The sequence below is a fragment of the Salvelinus alpinus genome, chromosome 9 (genome assembly GCF_045679555.1).
Source record: "Salvelinus alpinus chromosome 9, SLU_Salpinus.1, whole genome shotgun sequence".
NCBI classification, from domain to species: Eukaryota; Metazoa; Chordata; class Actinopteri; order Salmoniformes; family Salmonidae; genus Salvelinus; species Salvelinus alpinus.
In genome coordinates, this window is record NC_092094.1 from 37342929 (window position 1) to 37365058 (window position 22130).

Here is a 22130-nt window from a genome sequence, read left to right on the forward strand (position 1 = left end):
CACAGGCGCACTAACTTTCACAAGGCCGCCATTTTGTGCGGAGCCCACTCTGCAAAAGCGGGAGAGGATTAAAACCGCAAGAGAAGAAGGGCGTAATTCTCAGCCATCTCTGTCTTATTGAAGAACATACTCTGGGCTTTCTGTCGAATTCAGCGAGGAATTAAACGACGAAGAGCAGGTAAAGTAACAGTACTTTCCAGAAAAGGGGGCAGTTTTGCAGGAGCTTTAATCGGCCTCTAGGTGTCACGATGGGGCTCCCGGTCCAGGCGGTAGACGGGGGGTGTTTGTCTCCCTCTATCGTTATCGAACATTCAGCAAAAAAAACATTATAACTCAGAAGTTCAACGAAATGTCTCATTAACGAGTATTTTTAGAGCTATATTAGTTTGCACTTTGGCATGGATCGATCATTAAATACTTCGACGTGTTGGTTTAGTGTTTAGGCCAGGCGTCCATTTTATTTTTCTTCTTTGTGTCGTCTTTTACCCTGTGTCAAGATAGAAACTCGCGGCTGCGTATGAAGTCAGCGCGCGCCAGATTGTAGTTCAATACACGGGATTTACTAAATCGCACAAGCATAATCTAACTAGTTAGACCCCTATCTACACAACGTTGGTTTCCACGCCACTAACTAACGTTAGTTTTGTTAGTTAGTAAAACTATCAATCGAAATTAGCTATAATTTACAAGATCGATTTACTGTCAATATTGCCCCACCTTGATAACGGCCTTCGCAAAAGCTAACGTTAGTAACCCCGTCCAATGATCAAACTAACGTTAAATAACTTTCTAATTAGCTAGTTAACGTTAACTGTTTTAATATGACCACATTAACTATAACTTCTAGCGTTAGCTAACAAGACTTTTAAAACGGTAAGGTCCTAGATGCAAAGGCTTCACATTTTAGCAGACGCTATTTCTCTAGCAATATAAAAGTTAACTGGCTTGTTGCGCAGACCGAATTCAAACAAGGAAGATGCATAACATAAATGTCTCCGGTAGTCATTTTTACGAGCGTTTCCACTAGTACGACGTCTCCCTCCGGCCTCAAATTAATGCGACTTATCTAAAAAAAAATATGCTCTAAATGCCTCTCTTGCCAGCCCACTGCAGTTCGTCTTCCATCCAGTGTCCCCTGTCTGATTCAAAGCCTACATTGAGCTACAACGGCACTAACGTAAGTGAGCTAGAATGGATAAAAACAGGGTAGAGCTCCCTCTACAACCCGGCTGGTAGCGGTACAAAAACATGACTACCTATATGACTTCATGTCCACTATCAAAGCGCTGTCCATGTTCACTGTGAATGAATGTCACATCATACTCGTAGGTTGTTTTTGATAATACCAGGTCAGCCACATTTGCTAGACTGGCTTAACTAGCCAGTGTCTGTGCACTAGCAGAATGTGTCTGTGCAAATACATGCGGTAGGTTTATGTAGATGTTCAACTTGTTTGTCTTCCCCACAGGTTGAGTGTCAGGTAACAGTCAGGAGAGTTGAGTGAGAAATTGAGCAAGCCAAGCAGATCTAGAAAGATGAAGTATTCCTTTCTAGTGCAGGTAACAATTTAGAAAGCTGAGGAAGTTGCATCATGTTTGAGATCTTGCCTGAACTGAACACAGTACCGGTATGCCATTTTCAGTCTGTTAGGCCTTGCTAGATTGACCATGCGTCCTGGTACACTTTCAACATTTATTAATAAATGATTATGCGTTAAGATTGCATTTTTAGATTGTGCGTTGATTGGTTTTGGGGTGATTCTCTCAGGTGTTACCAATGGACGGAGGACCAACAGATGTTGTGGTTGAGGCCAAGGACTTCATCACCTATGAGGGTGAGGAGGTGGTGGCAGACCTGCTCCAGCAAGCAGCAGAGGGGGTGATGGACCAGCAGCCAGAGGGAGTTGCTGGTCTGGATACCCAGCAGCTGGTGGAGGGAGTCAATGTGGAGATGATGGTAATGGACTCCCTGGACCCGGCCCTGATGCAGATGAAGACTGAGGTAATGGATGCCCCTGTGGCTACAGCCCACGAGGCCACGGTCACCACGGTGGATGAGACCCAGATCATCACTCTGCAGGTTGTCAACATGGATGAGCAGCAGCTGGGAGGCCTCGGGGAGCTACAGCTGGTCCAGGTCCCTGTCTCTGCTGTCCCTGTCACCCAGGCCACTGTAGAGGCGCTACAGGGCACCTTCGTGGACACCACGGCCATGCCCAAAGACGGAAACCCTGTTATCTGCCACACCCTGCCCCTGCCAGAGGGATTCCAGGTAAGAGAGACTGCACTTTATGACTAAATATTACATAATTCAGAACTAATGGTAGCATATTTCCCTATGGGTGTACAACAACGTTTTGTACCACAGGTGCATATCTAAATGTACTAGTTGTAGAGAAATTAAAAACACTACTGCTTCTTCAGGTGGTGAAGGTTGGTGCGAATGGTGAGGTGGAGACAGTGGAGCAGGGTGAGCTCCAGCACCAGGAGGAGCAGCAGGTCCAGCCTGAGGAGGAGGAGGAGGAGCTGCTCTGTGAGCCCCAGCCTGAAGAACCACAATGGGCCAAGGACCCCGACTACCAGCCCCCAGCCAAGAAGACATTCAAGAAGGCAAAAAAGAGCAATCTGCGCTACAACACAGAGGGGGATAAAGACAACATGGACGTGTCTGTGTACGATTTTGAGGAGGAGCAGCAGGAAGGGATGCTCTCTGAGGTCAATGCAGAGAAGGTGGTGGGCAACATGAAACCCCCCAAACCTACCAAAATTAAGAAGAAGGGTAAGATTACCCCTTTCTGTGTCCTTTGTTTATGAGGAATTTTGTAACTCAAGTTGTGGTGCTAAATGCCTCTGCAAGTGCTGACTTTGTATGCTCCAGGTGTGAAGAAAACATTCCAGTGTGAGCTGTGTAGCTACACCTGTCCCCGCCGCTCCAACCTGGACCGACACATGAAAAGCCACACAGATGAGAGGCCCCACAAGTGCCATCTGTGTGGAAGGGCCTTCAGGACCGTTACCCTGCTGAGGAACCACCTCAACACACACACAGGTATGATGACATCATAGTCACATTGACAGACAATTCTATATTCCTGTCCATTTTACCATGTTAGATACCATTATAACTCTATTTCTGTTTACAGGTACCAGACCACACAAGTGTCAAGATTGTGACATGGCCTTTGTGACCAGTGGAGAGCTGGTCCGACATCGTCGCTACAAGCACACTCATGAGAAACCCTTCAAGTGCTCCATGTGTGACTATGCCAGTGTAGAGGTGAGCAAGCTAAAGCGGCACATTCGTTCCCACACTGGGGAGCGTCCGTTCCAGTGCAGTCTGTGCAGCTACGCCAGCAGAGACACCTACAAGCTGAAGAGACACATGAGGACACACTCGGGTGAGGCACAGCCGCAGGGATACTGTGTAAACACAATTAGTGATTGGCCTGATTTGTTGAACTTGTGCACTCATGTTTTCCTGTTTTGTTTTCCAGGAGAGAAACCATACGAGTGCTATATTTGCCACGCCCGTTTCACCCAGAGTGGAACCATGAAGATGCACATCCTGCAGAAGCACACAGAGAACGTGGCCAAGTTCCACTGCCCCCACTGTGACACAGTCATCGCCCGAAAGAGTGACCTGGGTTAGATAGCTAGTCATTGACTTTTGGCCTGATTATCCCAATATGTTAATAGCATAATTTGGAAATCTCCACTGTAAACTTAATTGTGACTAGGGCTGTTGCGGTGACCGTATTGGCGGTCACGGGTCATGAAGGCAGTAAAATTCCACATGACCATTTAGTCACGGTAATTAGGCTTCTCCAAGCTCTGCTGCTGATGGTCATTAGTAGCCTCCCAAACTTGCGAACTGCCTGGTACTTGGCACTCTATTGTCCCTCTAATTACTCTGACATCAATGCAAATATTTTTGAAAATCTAATCAAACACTTCAGGAGAGCCCATAAACTAATTTTGCGCAACATTTCTATAGGCTATGCAATTGCGCAAGAAAACAGTGATGGCCTCTACAAAAAAGAGGAGGATCCCATCAGCTTTCTATAGGCTAGGCCTAACTATATTTATTTCTCAACTTTCCTAATATTCAGCACATTGCTTATATTTACAACAGGAGTATAGCCTACCTGGCTGCCATGAAAATGAACCACGGGGAAAGCGTCCCCTATTTGCTATTTAAATGCATAGATGACATGTATTTTTTTCATGCTGCACCTGTTTTGTTTCAGGTGCATGACAATGGTCCATTCTAAATCAAAAACAAATTTCACATCTATATTATTTAGTATATGTAAAGTTAAGATTAAATCAAGAATAGTCTGATGGGTGACCGTATTAGCCGATCACTTGTGAATTATATATTATCACTTGTGAGTGATGCCTGGCATAAGAAACAATGCTTTTTTTGCGACTTTTTCGAATCATAGTTGCACACCTCATGTAGCCTAGCCCATAGGCCTATATGTTTTGATAAGGTTTGTATCACAACTAAAATGGCCAAATTACTTATTAAAATTAAGCACAGTAATCCACTTTACAAGGTGTGTAGAGCCTAACTGGCATACATAAGCAGCCCGTGAGTTTCAAGTTTGGGGAAGATAATTTTCACCATAAAAATGCACCTTTATAATTTAAAGTATTGCATGCACAATTGCATTTGCGGTCACGTTTCAGAATGGTGTTTTCCTGCTAATGGCACATTCGCGCGCATTGCTGCGCTTATAATGTGATGAAGTAACCAAATAGTTTACCTAATAATTTTAAGCTAAACATTCTGATCTGCTGCTTCAGCCACATTATGTAAAAAAAAAAAAAAAAAAAAATTATGCTAGTGGTTGTATTAATTTGGGATCTATTCCATTCCGCAACTGTCCCAGACTACGTTTGGAATATTTATTTGTTGCACAGAATAGAATAGGTAAACTTTTGTACTATGGGGGGTAGTAGATTTACATAGGCTAGTGCTTTAGCTGTTCGTTAAGTCTACTCATCTTTTGGCTGACAGTAAATATGGACAGTTCTTCCAATATTTTCAATATGCACCTCGGAATTGAATAAGGATATGTCTGTCTTCACTTTGTAGCCTGTGAGAAAGACCTGATCACGTGATGGGGAGTCGTGTGAATGAGAGGTGCTTAGCGCAGCATTCAGGGTGAAGGGCCTAGGAACATTGGGTTAACTGCCTTGTTCAGGCGCAGAACGACAGATTTTTACCATGTCAGCTCGGGAATTAGATCTTGCAACCTTTCGGTTACAAGTCCAACGCTCTAACCATGAGGCTACCTGCCACCCCATTAGTCAGCCTGTTGCGTGCTTTGGTATGTGTGTGTGTCTTCCCTAACAAGGACCAGTTGCGCTCTGAGTCGGCTGATGTTGGTGGGATTTGGAGGATGATGGAGGCAACAGGGGAAAGAGCCTCAGATCTACAAAGTCCCTTCCACCCGGTGGCGGATGAGATATGTTGGAACGACTGCCATATTGCATCTCCATCCCAAAGCCCTTGCTTGGAAGTGTACTTCGCCAGACTGCCAAGAACCTTGCCCTCGTCCAGGCCAATGTGGCGAGACAGTAGTGATGACACCATAGGCCTTGTTGATCTCTGCACCAGATAAGATGCTCTTGCCAGCATACTTGGGGTCCAACATGTATGCGCTTCAGGCAGGAGTCTTCACACTTTTTAAAGTATTTCAGAACTGCAGTTTCCTCTGCTTGGAGCAACAGTGAAGAGGGCAGGGCAGTACGGATTTCTTCTCATACATCTGCAAGCAGAGCCTGAACTTCAGACAGGATGGCATTGTCTCCCTCAATCTGTGCAATGGCTACTGCTATAGGTTTCAGGCTGCTTACCACTCTCTCCCAAAATACATCATCCAGGAGGATCCTCTTGATGGGGCTGTCCATATCGGCAGACTGTGATATGGCCATTTCTTGGAGAGACTCCTTCCTCTCCAGGAGACTGTCAAACATGATGCCAACACCACCCCAACGGGTGTTGCTGGGCAGCTTCAATGTGGTGCTTTTATTCTTTTCACTTTGCTTGGTGAGGTAGATTGCTGCTATAACTTGATGACGCTTTACATAGCTAATCATTTCCTTGGCTCTCTTGTAGAGTGTATCCGTTGTTTTCAGTGGCATGATGTCCTTGAGCAGATTCCATCCATGAGCAGCACAGCCAATGGGTGTGATGTGAGGGTAGGACTCCTCCACTTTAGACCAAGCAGCCTTCATGTTCGCAGCATTGTCTGTCACTAGTGCAAATATCTTCTGTGGTCCAAGGTCATTGATGACTGTCTTCAGCTCATCGGTAATGTAGAGACTGGTGTGTTTGTTGTCCCTTGTGTATGTGCTCTTGTAGAATACTGGTTGAGGGGTGGAGATGATGTAGTTAATTATTCCTTGCCCACGAACATTTGACCACCCATCAGAGATGATTGCAATACAGTCTGCTTTCTCTATGATTTGCTTGACCTTCACTTGTAGATAAAGCATGTCTGGTTGGAGGAGTGTATGCTGGCGAATAACATTCAGAAATCTCTTCCAATACACATTTCCTGTGAGCGTCAGAGGTGAACCAGTTGCGTACACAGCTCGAACAAGACAGTCATCAGCATTTCTCTGACTACGTTCCTCCATTGAGTCAAAAAAACTTCTGATTCCAGGAGAATCATGAGCTGTTGCTATCGATAAGGTGTCTGATTCATCATTTTTACCTCAAATAGAAGTAGAGGGACTTTTGTCAGAGGTTGCTTGTTGTGAGCGCTGAGGGAACTTTATGCACTTGACCAGATGATTCTGCATCTTTGTTGCATTCTTCAGATATGATTTGGCACAGTATTTGCAAATGGACACAGCTTTTCCTTCTACGTTAGCTGCAGTGAAATGTCTCCACGCATCAGATAGTGCCTGTGGCATTTTCCTATAAAGATTAGGGGGAAAAATTGTACAAAACCCCAAATACAATTCCATGTACAGGTAAATAGTTTAGCAGTTAGATTAAACAACTCCTTTGTAAGAAAAATGTTTTAAAATTAAACATGTATGGAAACAGGTGAATTAACACTCCTCAGTTAGCAGGCTCAAGCAAGCTAAAACCCACATGGTAGCAAAAACTAACTAGCAGAAATTGTTAACAAGTTAGAAATGATTTAGGCTTTAGGCTACTATTTAGTAGTTAACAAAAAATCTTGTATGTTATAAAAAAAAATATATTCACCCCACCCAGTATTGCAATCAAAACCAGAAATCATGTAGTCCTTGGCTCAGACAGTGTAGTAGTGTGGGCTCAATAGCATCTCATTAGTGTGCAAGATCTTGAGAATCAGCTGTACATGTGATGAAGAGTGCATTTGAACATACCTGTGATGGAAGAATGCACTGTGCATGCAGAGGGTTGCAATTCCATTGAATTGTGGATAGTTTAGCCAAAATATGCCACAGGACCTAGAATTGCCTTATGTGTATCCCACAAAAAAGGTTCACTGTTATAAGCTAACTATTTTGATGAATTTAAGCAAAATTCCCAAATTTTCTAACATTTCCTGGAAAATTCTGACCCATTGCAACCCTACAATTAAATAATGCCACAGAATTTTAAGCAAATCTCGTCTGCTAAATGAACTAGTGTAGCCCCCAGCCATTTGGTATAGCCAGATCAGTACCTAACATAAGGACAGAGTATTCTGTTCTTCTGAAATAGACTACATTTTCTTCATAGCATGTTTCTTCCGACCTGTCTAAAATAAATAATGGATTTATTGTGAAGGTGTCGGCTATATTACATGGATTTATTGTAAAGGTGTAGGCTATATTTCATGGATTTATTGTGACGGTGTAGGCTATATTTCATGGATTTATTGTTACGGTGTAGGCTATATTACATGGATTTATTGTGATGGTGTAGGTTATATTACATGGATTTATTGTGATGGTGTAGGCTATACTACATGGATTTATTGTGATGGTGTAGGCTATATTACATGGATTTATTGTGATGGTGTAGGCTATATTACATGGATTTATTGTGGTGGTGTAGGCTATATTACATGGATTTATTGTGGTGGTGTAGGCTATATTACATGGATTTATTGTGGTGGTGTAGGCTATATTACATGGATTTATTGGACTTTTTAAAATGTATATGTTCCAATTGTCTGCATCATTGGCTTGTAGGCTGTGTGTGGAAGCCAGGAGATGCTAAATATGTTTGTTAATTAACGGTAAATTACAGGGAGACCGACAGTTATTTGCTTGACATTCACCGGCTGATAATTTCGTGATTGCCACAGCCCTAATTGTGACTGAACTTGTTTATATTGATGACGTCTCTCTCAATAAGCTTTTTTTTGCCCCCCCCCCCCCCCCCTCCAGGCGTCCACCTGCGAAAACAGCACTCGTTCATTGAGCAGGGCAGGAAATGTCGTTACTGCGATGCTGTGTTCCACGAGCGCTATGCACTCATCCAGCACCAGAAGTCCCACAAGAACGAGAAACGCTTCAAGTGTGACCAGTGTGATTACTGCTGCAGACAGGTGAGGTCCTGCTGTCTCTAACCTGGGATGATAGAGAATCTAGACTGGAGTAAATGTTAGGGGTATGAACCGGTTCAGGGAACAGAACCCGAAAACTGGAATGGAAGTGATCAATACTTTTCCTGAATATAACCATTATTTTAAACGCATTAAAACCGGTTAATAACCTTTTGCTTTGCCGACATGTTTTTCCAGTCCGACAAAAAAATGATACAAAGCACCTATGCAAAACCCTCCTTTCAATCAGAAACTTCTTCCGGTGTCTGCCTGCCATCTGAAAATATTTGCCTGTGTGTGCGCATGTAAGCTTGTTAGCTAGCTTCTCTGGTCCAACGTTAAGCCAACTCTGAAGTTCAGACATTAAAAGTTCCTCCATTTAAGCCGCCCCTCCGTAGGTATAATTCTGTGGGCCTAATTCAGATAATGCATGTCATCACCAGATGCCCAGCGCTTTAAGCCAAGCTGCCTCCACCCTTTTTCCCCACCCGTAAAATTTGTTGCAAACCTCACGCCTTGTCTTTCCATCACGCATGTAAACAACTCACTGAACTATAGTTTGCCTGCCCCATAGCAAGCTGCTCTATCCGCACTGCATGATTGGTGAAGAAATGTAATGTCGAGCTAAATGTACAAATATATTAATTTTATAAAGGAACAAAAAGAAATGATAAAAAACTGTACTTTTTTGTTCTAACCAGTTTTACTGGTCAGAACGGTGAAACAAAAAAATAATGGTTCGGTTTAGAACGACACGATTGGAAAATAATTTTGGATCCAACCCCTGGTTTAAACTTTTTTTTATTTTTATGAAATGTAATTGTTAATATTAAGAAAACAACTAAATTAAAATTACAGTGCCGTTATCACAAAACTACCACTAACAGGTCCTGATCATCATAAAGAGGAAAAAATTTACAAAAAGGCTGCCTAACCCGTTTTGTTACATGATTGTAATGCATGTAGGGCCTCCCGAGTGGCGCAGCAGTCTAAGGCACTGCATCGCAGTGTTGAGGTGTCAGTCCTTTTAAAAAAAAAATAGGTTTATTTTATTTTTATTAACCCCTCCCACACACCCCTCTTCGGAGGACAAATATCTTAGTTTTTTACAGCTTTTTTGCTACATATACGTTTTACATACATGGTACTTTTATTTAAAGCAGTCACATAACAGTAATACATTACCAAACGTAAGCTCTTTAATCACCACTCAGCCCGTCCCTTCTTTCACTATAGACCACCCGTGTTTGGTTTCCATGTGCCATATACAGTGGGGCAAAAAAGTATTTAGTCAGCCACCAATTGTGCAAGTTCTCCTACTTAAAAAGATGAGAGAGGCCTATAATTTTCATAATAGGTACACTTCAACTATGACAGACAAAATGAGAAAAAAAATCCAGAAAATCACATTGTAGGATTTTTAATGAATTTATTTGCAAATTATGGTGGAAAATAAGTATTTGGTCAATAACAAAAGTTTATCTCAATACTTTGTTATATACCCTTTGTTGGCAATGACAGAGGTCAAACGTTTTCTGTAAGTCTTCATAAGGTTTTCACACACTGTTGCTGGTATTTTGGCCCATTCCTCCATGCAGATCTCCTCTAGAGCAGTGATGTTTTGGGGCTGTTGCTGGGCAACACGGACTTTCAACTCCCTCCAAAGATTTTCTATGGGGTTGAGATCTGGAGATTGGCTAGGCCACTCCAGGACCTTGAAATGCTTCTTACGAAGCCACTCCTTCGTTGCCCGGGCGGTGTGTTTGGGATCATTGTCATGCTGAAAGACCCAGCCACGTGTCATCTTCAATGTCCTTGCTGATGGAAGGAGGTTTTCACTCAAAATCTCACGATACATGGCCCCATTCATTCTTTCCTTTACACGGATCAGTCGTCCTGGTCCCTTTGCAGAAAAACAGCCCTGCAGGATTTGAGTCCCTGGCGGCGTAGTGTGTTACTGATGGTAGGCTTTGTTACTTTGGTCCCAGCTCTCTGCAGGTCATTCACTAGGTCCCCCCGTGTGGTTCTGGGATTTTTGCTCACCGTTCTTGTGATCATTTTGACCCCACGGGGTGAGATCTTGCGTGGAGCCCCAGATCGAGGGAGATTATCAGTGGTCTTGTATGTCTTCCATTTCCTAATAATTGCTCCCACAGTTGATTTCTTCAAACCAAGCTGCTTACCTATTGCAGATTCAGTCTTCCCAGCCAGGTGCAGGTCTACAATTTTGTTTCTGGTGTCCTTTGACAACTCTTTGGTCTTGGCCATAGTGGAGTTTGGAGTGTGACTGTTTGAGGTTGTGGACAGGTGTCTTTTATACTGATAACAAGTTCAAACAGGTGCCATTAATACAGGTAACGAGTGGAGGACAGAGGAGCCTCTTAAAGAAGAAGTTACAGGTCTGTGAGAGCCAGAAATCTTGATTGTTTGTCGGTGACCAAATACTTATTTTCCACCATAATTTGCAAATAAATTCATAAAAAATCCTACAATGTGATTTTCTGGATTTTTTTCTTCTCATTTTGTCTGTCATAGTTGAAGTGTACCTATGATGAAAATTACAGGCCTCTCATCTTTTTAAGTGGGAGAGCTTGCACAATTGGTGGCTGACTAAATACTTTTTTGCCCCACTGTATATTTCAACTGTGCTGTGATGTTTTACAACATTTTAGAACCTTTCTAATCATATATTATCCACAGATTGTGAGCTAAAGATGAAAACCTTTCCTACGGGTATTATTATACTGTTTATTGACTGACTATGGTTATCCAAATCGCCCAAAACTGTTATTTGTAAGGTTAATTTTAAGTGCATGTTGTGATATTATAATTTTTTTTTAGCATTCTTGAACCTGTGACCAGAAACAAGCTACATAGGGGCAATACCAGAATAAATTATCTATTGATTCTGTCTCTTCGTGGCAAAATCTACAGAGCTGTGATTGTTGTGTGCTCCATATACAGCTCTGGGAAAAAATTGAGACAACTGCAAAATTATCAGTTTCTCTGGTTTTACTATTTATAGGTATGTGTTTGGGTAAAATGAGAATAACATTTTTTATTCTATAAACTACTGACAACATTTCTCCCAAATTCCAAATAAAAATACTGTCATTTAGAGCATTTATTTGCAGAAATGACAACTGCTCAAAATAACAAAGATGCAGTGTTGTCAGACCTCAAATAATGCAAAGAAAATAAGTTCATATTCATTTTTAAACACAATACTAATGTTTTAAGTTAGGAAGAGTTCAGAAATCAATATTTGATGGAATAACCCTGATTTTCAATCACAGCTTTCATGCGTTTTGGCATGCTGTCCACCAGTCTTTCACATTGATGTTGGGTGACTTTATGCCACTCCTGGCAGCAAAAATTCAAGCAGCTCGGCTTTGTTTGATGGGTTGTGACCACCCATCTTCCTCTTGATCACATTCCAGAGGTTTTCAATGGTGTTCAGGTCTGGAGATTGGGCTGGCCATGACAGGGTCTTGATCTGGTGGTCCTCCATCCACACCTTGATTGACCAGCCTGTGTGGCATGGAAGATTGTCCTGCGGTTAGGCGAGGGTTTGGCCGGGGGGCTTTCCTTAGCTCATCATGCTCTAGCGACTCCTTGTAGCTGGCCGGGTGCCTGCAACCTGACTTCAGTCGTCAGTTGAACGGTGTTTCCTCTGACACATTGGTGGGTCTGGCTTCCGGGTTAAGCGAGCAGGTGGTAAGAAGCAGCGCGGCTTGGCGGGTCGTGTTTCGGAGGACGCATGACTCGACCTTCGCATCTCCCGAGCCCGTTGGGGAGTTGTAGCGATGAGACAAGATCGTAACTACCAATTGGCTATCACGAAAAGGGGGTCAAATTGCACTAAGCTATATGGAATTGTTTTATGAAGGTCATACCAAGGACCATTTAGCTATTTGATTTAGAATTTTAACTTCTTGACGCACGGATCCCTTTAGCGGGATCATTTTCATCAACAACCGCTAAATTGCAGAGCGCCAAATCATTTTTTAATTTTTTAAAATTTAATAATAAAAATAAAATTATATTCATGAAATCACAAGTGCAATATAGCAAAACACAGCTTAGCTTGTTGTTAATCCACCTGTCGTGTCAGATTTTGAAAATATGCTTTACAGCGAAAGCAATCCAAGCGTTTGTTTGAGTTTGTCGATCACTAGGCAAAACATTAAGAACACCTAGCAGCAGTGTAGATTGGTCTCGAAAGCCAGAAAAGCAATAAAATGAATCGCTTACCTTTGATGATCTTCAGATGGTTGCACTCACGAGACTCCCAGTTACACAATAAATGTTCCTTTTTGTTTGATAAAGATTATTAGACCTTAGACAGGTCATCAAGGCTTGACGAAAATTCCAAAGAGTATCCGTAAAGTTCGGAGAAACATGTCAAAAGTTTTAAATAATCAATCCTCAGGTTGTTTTTAACATCAATAAACGATAATATTTCAACCGGACTGTAAACTATTCATTACTGGAGAGAAAGAAAATGTCGAGCAACCAGTGTCAAGCGCATCAACTAATGGAGGGACATCCGTGTATCCACTGATGCGTTTTGATAAATCTCGCTAATTTTTAAAAATAAAAGCTTGAAACTATGTCTAAAGACTGTTCACACCCTGAGGAAGCCACAGGAAAAGGAATCTGGTTGATATCCCTTTAAATGCAGGAAAGGCAGGCAATGGAACAGGGATTTTTCTAAATAAGAGTCACTTCCGGGTTGAATTTCCTCAGGTTTTCGAATCTGTTATTCTCACAGACAATATTGTGACAGTTTTGGAAACTTTAGAGTGTTTTCTATCCTACTCTGTCAATTATATGCATATTCTAGTATCTGGACCTGAGAAATAGGCAGCTTACAATGGGAACGTTATTTTTCCAAACATAATTGTGTACTCATTTGATAACAATAATACTTTTCCTCATTGCACTGTTGTAGCCTAGGTAGAACAATGTTATTGTCTAATAACATAGGCCTAATCAATAGTGGAGCTTTGCGTGCCTGACTGCTGCCGAGCGCAGCCTGGAGGAATGCACATAGTTGAAATCGGAAGTTTACATACACTTAGGTTGGAGTCATTAAAACTTGTTTTAAAATGTCCTCTAGTCTGATGAAACAAAAATAGAACTGTTAGGAGGTAAAAGGGGGAGGCTTCCAAGCCGAAGAACACCATCCCAACCGTGAAGCACGGGGGTGGCAGCATCATGTTGTCGGGATGCTTTGCTTCAGGAGGGACTGGTGCACTTCACAAAATATATGGCATCATGAGGAAGGAAATTTATGTGGATATATTGAAGCAACATCTCAAGACATCAGTCAGGAAGTGAAAGCTTGTTCTCAAATCGGTCTTCCAAATGGACAGGGGCAAAATGGCTTAAGGACAACAAAGTCAAGGTATTGGAGTGGCCTTCACAAAGCCCTGACCTCAATCCTATAGAAAATTTGTGGGCAGAACTGAAAAAGCGTGTGTGAGCAAGGAGGCCTACAAACCTGACTCAGTTACACCAGCTTTGTGGGAAGCTTGTGGAAGGCTACCCGACACATTCGACCCAAGTTAAACAATTTAAAGGCAATGCTACCAAATACTAATTGAGTGTATGTAAACGTCTGACCTACTGGGAATGTGATGAAAGCTGAAATAAATCATTCTCTCTACTATTATTCTGACATTTCACATTCTTAAAATAAAGTGGTGATCCTAACTGACCTAAGACAGGGAATTTTTTTCTAGGATTAAATGTCAGGAATGATGAAAAACTGAGTTTAAATATATTTGGCTAAGGTGTATCTGAACTTACTGTATCTACCATTTCGTACTTTTTCCCCCTTGCACTTTGACAGGTAAATATTTGTAGCCCTAATATTTATCTAATGAGTTGCCTAATCGTCTACACAACTCTACCCTCTCTATTCCTGCGCGTTATAGGCTACAGACTCAAGACTCTCCGCTATTCCTCTTTTCGTGAAATCCCAGGATAAACTATAGGCTACAGAATCTGTAGGAGATTATTTATATATATATATATATATATGTATCCTAGGCCTAATAGACTTTTCTTGGAGAGAAGCAGGCTTGCTCTTGTTAATTGCTGAATGTAAAATTAAATGTCGGGGAAAGATGCACAGAGTATCTATCACTGGCTAGTTATAACATTGTTTCACTGATGTATTTAAATGGTTGCACAGGACAGACCTTGATGAGCACAGTGAAAAAGAAGATCCAAATGAATTGACATCCATTAGAACAATGGAAATCACTTGCAAACCACTTGAGCAATGAGGCAAGCAATGACATGACGTAAAAGATGCGCAGGGTAAAACGCGTTTGAAAATCTACATTTAAATATTTGTTTATATTTTATATTTTTATTAGGCTACATGTAGCCTACATTTGAAGTATTGTTTTCAGTTGTCACACTAACCAGGTTTTCATCCAACCTTTTTATGAGAGTGAAGTACATTTAGCAGATTAAAATTGTCATGACAGGGCTGATTGAAAAAGAAAATAGGTAAACTTCCCAAATGTCGACAAAACAAAAGACGCTAGAGAAGGTAGGATCTTATTGTGTTGGAAAAATTCATTATGTGAGAAATGACGGTGGAAATGCTTTTATGTGCAAATATTGATATAACAACCATCATATCGAAGTAAACATGGAGTCACGCGATGACGTGTTGTCCTCCCATTACAACTGGTCGGGAAAACATGCAGTTTATTAGGCTACAAATGAAATGTAAAGTTATGATGAACTTCACAGGTGGTGAAGGTTCAAGGTGAGGAGCTTGATGCTCCTTTTCAATAAATATCCACGGTCTTATTCTGGTGACATGATCATCGATGCTTGGCTGCCATTTGACAAATAATCTCGCTCTTTTGTCCATAATAATCTCATGTAGGCTATAGGTGCGCTCTAGCCAACAGCGATACAGTGTGCGGATACAGTACTGTATCTGCACACTGTTTGCTAGAACGCAAGTGAAAATACCAGTGGGCACAATCACTATATAACGGATTTCTTTTTTGTGAGAACCATCAGAGTTGAAAATGCAATGGAAACTCATTTAACTTGTATTTTTTAATGGATGGGAATGGAAACGTCTACGTCATCATGCACAGCCTTTTATCTGCAACAATTCATCTGCAAACTCATCTCTTCTGGGAAAATGCGCATATTGTTTTTATGCAGATTTGAGAATATTCGCATGAAAATCTGTTGCCAGTTGGATGGAAACCTAGTTTATGACAATGAACACGCACTGGATGGTCTGTTTTACCTCCTTAATAATATGCGTGCAGTAGGATATACAGCGTGCAGTAGGATGCTTTGATCAGTTGATTGACCGTTGTAGGCTACTGTAGAACAAACTTTCCTCTAGTGTGGATGCTCACTAACAGTTTAAAGTCATGTGTAATTTATAGTTATCATCCTTTAGTGGTAAATGCTGCCCTCTAGTGGATAATATGAATATGGTATGAATACAGTAGTGGTTCTCAACCAGGGATTGATTTGATAGAAATCACGACTGCAACATTGATAGCCTAGTAAAAAGGGATTCAATATTCCCTGCTATTTTGTTTTAATTATCATTTTGGAGGGGGAAGAGAGAAGAAAAAAAAGTAAAACGTTCTGGAAGGGCCAGGTAAAAATATATATTTTCCTCAGGTGGATGACCATCCATTTTAATTTCATTGCAATTACCTCCAGGTGTCCCTCAATATAAAAAACGTTCACTCATTATGGATACTGGACAGTCAGCATAGTTTTGAGATGGAGTTGGTAAAAGTTTTCTGTCCTTATGTTTTTCTTGCTGTCCTTGCATTGACTAGGAGCGCCACATGCTGATGCACAGGCGCACCCACACAGGAGAGAAGCCTTACGCCTGTAGCCAGTGTGAGAAGACCTTCCGTCAGAAGCAGCTCCTGGACATGCACTTCCGGCGCTACCATGACCCCAACTTTGTGCCCACCGCCTTTGTGTGCACCAAGTGTGGCAAGGCCTTCACCCGCAGGGTGTGGACACTCACTCAAACACACATTTATTGAGTGGAAGAATACATCAATTTTTTGGGGCATAGCCCTTCATTTTATCCTTCTGTTAAACTTTTATATTTTATTTTTAAATCTCTCCTCAGAACACCATGGCCAGACATGCAGAGAACTGTAACGGGGATCCTAGTGAAGGAGAGAATGGATCCCCACCCAAGAGAGGACGAGGTGGGAGGAAGAGGAAGATGCGCTCAAGGAAGGACGACGATGATGATGATGATGATGACGATGACGACGACAGTGGTGAGAGGCCCTTTCTTATACTGAAACATAGCTAATTGTAGTGTCCTATAAACTATTGCTCTTTGGATGTAATGAGATCAGTGTTAGACTCTTAAACTTCCCACCTCCAGAGGACAATGCTGATCCTGAGCTGGATGACATTGATGAAGAGGATGAGGCTGAAGCAGCACTGCTGGAGGAAGAGGAGGAGATGGAGTTGGAGCAGGCTCCACCCACCAAACCTATTCCTGCTCCTGTAGAGCCACCTGTCAAGAGGAAACGCGGCAGACCTCCCAAGAACATCCCCAAACCCTCCCCACCCGCCAAAGCCAGCAAGGCTGCCCCCAAAGGCAAGGCTGCTGCAGGTGAGTTAAATCTCCCTGATCCAATATCATGCAATGTTTAAATCAGGGATGGCAACTTTGATGGGGGTAGGGGCCACATAAAATCTGAACTCTGGAATTCTCAAGTTTCCAATGTGTATCAAGAATAGGCCACCCCCCAAAGGACATCCAGTCAACATGACACAACTGTGGGAATGCATTGGAGTCCACATGGGCTAGTATCTCTTTGGAACGCTTTCAACACTTTGTAGAGTCCATGCCATGATGAATTGAGGCTGTTCTGAGGGCAAAAGTGGGTGCGACATAATATAAGGACGGTGTTCCTAGTATTTTTTTACATTTTGGGTAAATTGATCTGCGGGCCTACAAAAAGGGGGCGGGCTGCCAGTTGCCCATCCCTGGTCTAAATCTATGCCCAGTTTATGCTTTACTGACCATTTTAATGTCGAGTTATAATACCTGGTGTTATCTGTCTCCTCAGCTGCAGTCATCATTCAGGTGGAGGATGAGAATACCGGCGCTATAGAGAACATCATAGTGAAGAAGGAGCCAGAGGTTGAACAGGCTGCCCCAGAGGTGGTGGTGGAGCAGCCAGAGGAGGCAGGGGTGGAGACGGTGGAGCTGCCTGTAGCAGACGCTGCCCCCAACGGAGACCTCACCCCTGAGATGATCCTCAGCATGATGGACCGGTGATCTAGCCCACACAGACTGCTCAAAGACATCCCCTTGTCTCAACATTTCCCTTCAACAAGTCTATCCTCTTCATACAATCTGCCATCTTACAAACCACTCCACTTTACACTTTTGGTTTTTGTCTTAAACAAATCGGTGTGTTTTCTTATCACTCTCAAACCCACTTCCTTCCATGCATTCACTGTAACAGTTTAAATTCCAGCTGCTTGGTCTGTAGAAATGTAGATATTTTTTTATGAGAGGAATGTTGGAGAAATTTGTAATAATGGATCCCTTCATGGAGGGATGGTCGCTGAGGTTCGACACATGGTGGACATTGGGACTTTCTGTAGTGGTCAGTTTTTTTTTCTTTGTTTTTTTTCTCCCCGTTTTTCCCTCCAACTAATAAACTATTTTCTTAACCTGTTTGTGAGCTTGACATGGCAACAGTGAGTGCCAATAATTTCAGCCTTGTTATCTAGGACCTCTGCTGTAGACTAAAACTATTACTTTAGCTGTCAAAGGAAGTCCTTCCATTTTTTAACACTTTATTCACTGCATATTACATTTTACTTACTGTTATACTTGTCACAGATTATGGAGTTTGTAGAGGCTTACATTAACTACTATAATCAGGGACAGTGACATGCATCCACCCACAAAGTTTTTAAGACTGCAGTTATGTTGTACAAATGGTAATCTTGGCTGGTTTTGCTTGTAAATACTTTTTTAGTTTTATTACAAACATATTTTAATCTTTTTCTAGTGATCTAAAGAACTTTAATGCTGGGGGAAAGGAACTCTTAACCATAGCTGTTTGGAACACAGGCTGTATGTGAATTTCTAATCTCTAAAGTGGGAGGCTTTGCCCACTCTGTAAATCATGTTGGAGATATGACCTTTCCGGTTTTTAGCTTTTTAGCCTGAATATCTAGTGTTTTTTTGGGAGGTACAGAAGATAGCAGCTTTACTCACTCTTAACCTACCTAACATCTCGACCGCATGGAATACTGTTAGAGGTTTTGAAAGATGACCATGTACGTCTTGTTTTACTTTTCAAGATAAGGTAGAGAGATTGTGATGTAAATTGCGCCCATGTTCTGGAAAGCTTTAATCAAGTTCTGTGTGAAAATGTAAAGGAGGGAGGTGTCCAATTGAACTAGCTTCAGGTCTTAACTGTAAATGAAAGATGATTATTAAGGCTTTGGTAATCTTGTGAAGTAGAATGTTTCTCCCAGTTCACTGTTCATTTCTCAAACCATTTTGTCCTAACGGTGCAGTTTTGTTGTGGGATGTATACAGACGCGGTCAGAGGGCCTTGTGGAATTCTGATTAGGAGGTTCAAAAAGGGGAGGAGAGAACTATAAGGGAAAGGTATTTTGTATAAAGGTTGTTAGTCGTATCAGAGAACAATGTCCTTTCTTTCATAGAACATTTGAACCTGATACAACATGAAGCTTCCTTCTATATGTAATTGCATTTAAATTGCTTTTGTCAAGCTCTTAAAAATTCTAGGTTGATGCATTTTTGTACCTGGCTGTACTGTGTAAATTTTACAATGATCTGAAAACCAACATGAATACTGTTTGTTGGTATGCAGAATGTATTACTGTACAGCTAATAAAAAGATATTGGCCTACTCCTGTTTTTTCCTTTGTATTTTTTGTTGAAGTTCTTTTGACATTACTATGTTATTGCAGCAGATCATGTAAGGATCTTTAGCAAAGGTGATACTGAAAGGGTTGTCATTTCCTGTCTCAGGGCTCCTAGCTTGCTATGGTTTCAGTCTGAGTGTGGTTGACAGCAGCAGGATGTGTGTGTGTGTGTGTGTGTACCTCCCAGACCTGCCTGAGCTGCCTCCGCTGCTGCTACTCCCACGCTCTCTCTCTCTCCCTCTTTCTCTCTTACCCCTACTGACAAGAGCTGGGCCCAACATCATGGCTGGCAATACTGACATCTCTTACAGCTTGCAAGGTATGGAGCTCCACTGTTTTTCCTGTCACTTATCTTTCTCAATGTATTCCTGTTTGTATGCTCATTTAAGATTGAGATGGCCTCTATTTTTTTTCTCCTGTCTCCCCCGCCCCCCCCAAAAATATATATTTGTGTTACGGCGGTGCCTGTATCCTCTTGGCAAAGAGCTGTCTGTATGCCAGGCTGAATCTGAAATATTTGCATTATTGTATGAATGGCTCGCTCTCCCTGTTATTTTCATTCATCTCTATTCTCTCCTGAGAAGAGCACATCACTCAGCTGCTGAAGCCCCAGAAGATTTGTCTCATGCGGCAGGTGCAGCTAAACCAACCCAAGGGGAAGGCTGAGAGCAGGGTTCTGGTGAGTAGGCACCTCATGGTCCCTGGGTCCAACAAATCACTGTGGTGGGTGGTTTAACCTGTGCTGGTTAAGAAAACCCTGCTACTTGGCATCGGCTGGGGCTTGTTTGGCGCTGTGGGCATTTGTTTATGTTGACCACAGAGGGTTAAACTATATTAGCTGTGTGTGTTTAAATGTGCAAAAGAGCAGCAGCCGATTATCTGGAATCTGGTGTGTTTGCATATTGGGCTGGAACAAAATGCTACCGAAGGGTCTCCAGGAGGAGGGTTCACCCCTAGAGAAATACAGTTTATCTGTTTGTAATGTGGCTGAAGTTACCAGGTTCCACCTGGAAGTGGCGCTATTAAGCTGACTAGCTCAAGAATTTGAATAAACCTCCAATACAGTTAGCTACATACAATGTAGTCCATTCTCTCTCTCACACACACTAGACAGACAGTCTTTGATCTTGTAGTGGTTACTGACATGTTTGTTTTTGTTTACACTTTTCAACAAGGTGATGACTCTATGGAGATCTTATGTTGTCCTCAGTAAGCAACCTGTCAGGGTAAGTGTTTGTGTGTTTACTCATGTCTTGAATACAGTTGCTCCAACTATAAATCAACTACATGTTAACACCATTGCTTGAGTCTGGTTATGGTCAGTCAGGACTAATTTACAGTCTGATATGAGCTTACAGAAGAATGAGGAAATGATTGTAAAAATAGACTTTGGATACTGGAAGTCAGGTATGTATCTCCCTTTAGAAGAAATACCCAGCCAGTGCCAACTGAGTCCCAGCACACACCTCCAAATAAAATTGGAGACCTGCAGGTCAAGTTGAGTATTAACTTACCGAGCAGAGGAAGGGAGCATGGCACGCTAGATAGAGAGGGAGAGTGGAGGAAGGGAACATGGCACGCTAGATAGAGAGGGTGAGTGGAGGAAGGGAACATGGCACGCTAGATAGAGAGGGAGAGTGGAGGAAGGGAACATGGCACGCTAGATAGAGAGGGAGAGTGGAGGAAGGGAACATGGCACGCTAGATAGAGAGGGAGAGTGGAGGAAGGGAGCATGGCACGCTAGATAGAGAGGGAGAGGGGAGGAAGGGAGCATGGCACGCTAGATAGAGAGGGAGAGTGGAGGAAGGGAGCATGGCACACTAGATAGAGAGGGAGAGTTAAATGGAGCGGCTCAAGGCATTAGAGAGAGGATGGGACCTGTATTAGTACATTCTAATAATTGTTATACAGTGTAGAAACAAGTTATGCTGGCCTCAGTTTGTGTTGTTTGTATACTTATAAAACAGAAATGCCTCACGTGGACAAAAGGGAAGTAACACAAATAAAATGTCATCTCATGTGACTGAAAGTGGGCATGACTTCACTTATGCTTATGTCAGTTGTGTACTTTGCTATAGGTACCGTGACCATGGTTGGAGGCCCATGAAGGCAAATGTTTTGTTTAAGTTTCAGTCGTAATGACCTCCCTCCCCCACTCTCCCCTGTTAGCTGACGTAGTAATGAGAACTCTTATCTTACTTTGACTCTCATTGGAGCCGTAGCTCCCGGACCCCCCCCCCCCCCCCCCCCCAAACAGGACCTCAGTCTCTCCCACTCACCCCCCCTCTCTTTTTCTCTCTTCCCGTCACCTTCCCTTTCATGTATTAACCTGTGTGAGTCAGTATACATTTTCTGTGTTTGTATCAGTGCTTCACTGTTGTCCACAGTCTGGTCTCTCCCTGCAGGTGGAAAGCTCCTTCAGCTATTTAGAGATTTATGCCATCAGCATTGAGAGTCTTAATCAGGTAAACCAAATAATGTCCTTCTATATGTGTTTAAGTGACATGTTTTGTATTGTAGTGTGTGTCACTTCTAACTTGTCTGTTCTGTTCAGCTTGAATGACGTATGTTTCTCAGTAGTTCATTGAAACATTTGAAAGCTGCCTGAACCAGGCTGCAAATATTTGTTGCA

At 42.3% G+C, this 22130-nt stretch overlaps 2 protein-coding genes across 6 annotated transcripts in view; both read left to right on the forward strand.

Moving 5' to 3' along the window:
• The first annotated feature begins 4 nt into the window (after positions 1–4).
• LOC139584753 (transcriptional repressor CTCF-like) lies at positions 5–19482 on the forward strand. Of its 4 annotated transcripts, none has more exons than XM_071416940.1 (11): positions 5–178; positions 1768–2271; positions 2424–2778; positions 2878–3048; positions 3143–3397; positions 3494–3643; positions 8385–8545; positions 16387–16569; positions 16692–16848; positions 16959–17192; positions 17653–19482. In XM_071416940.1, the coding sequence occupies exons 2-11, from the start codon at positions 1777–1779 to the stop codon at positions 17862–17864; spliced, it is 2373 nt and encodes a 790-aa protein (XP_071273041.1). In that variant the 5' UTR covers positions 5–178; positions 1768–1776; the 3' UTR covers positions 17865–19482. The 4 variants fall into 4 exon arrangements, with proteins under 4 accessions (XP_071273041.1, XP_071273038.1, XP_071273039.1 ...); XM_071416937.1 differs by lacking the exon at positions 5–178 and adding an exon at positions 251–1177; XM_071416938.1 differs by lacking the exon at positions 5–178 and adding an exon at positions 251–1177 and having other exon boundaries at positions 16959–17177.
• Positions 19483–19686: 204 nt separating this feature from the next.
• carmil2 (capping protein regulator and myosin 1 linker 2) overlaps positions 19687–22130 on the forward strand; it is a 38524-nt gene continuing 36080 nt past the window's right edge. The window contains exons 1-4 of one of the 2 annotated variants that reach the window (XM_071416944.1): positions 19687–19817; positions 20083–20177; positions 20674–20724; positions 21904–21963. In XM_071416944.1, coding sequence (XP_071273045.1) covers positions 19781–19817; positions 20083–20177; positions 20674–20724; positions 21904–21963 — 243 coding nt within the window. In that variant the 5' untranslated portion in view covers positions 19687–19780. The remainder of the gene's footprint in view (positions 19818–20082; positions 20178–20673; positions 20725–21903; positions 21964–22130) is intronic. The other variant, XM_071416943.1, reaches the window with a different exon arrangement.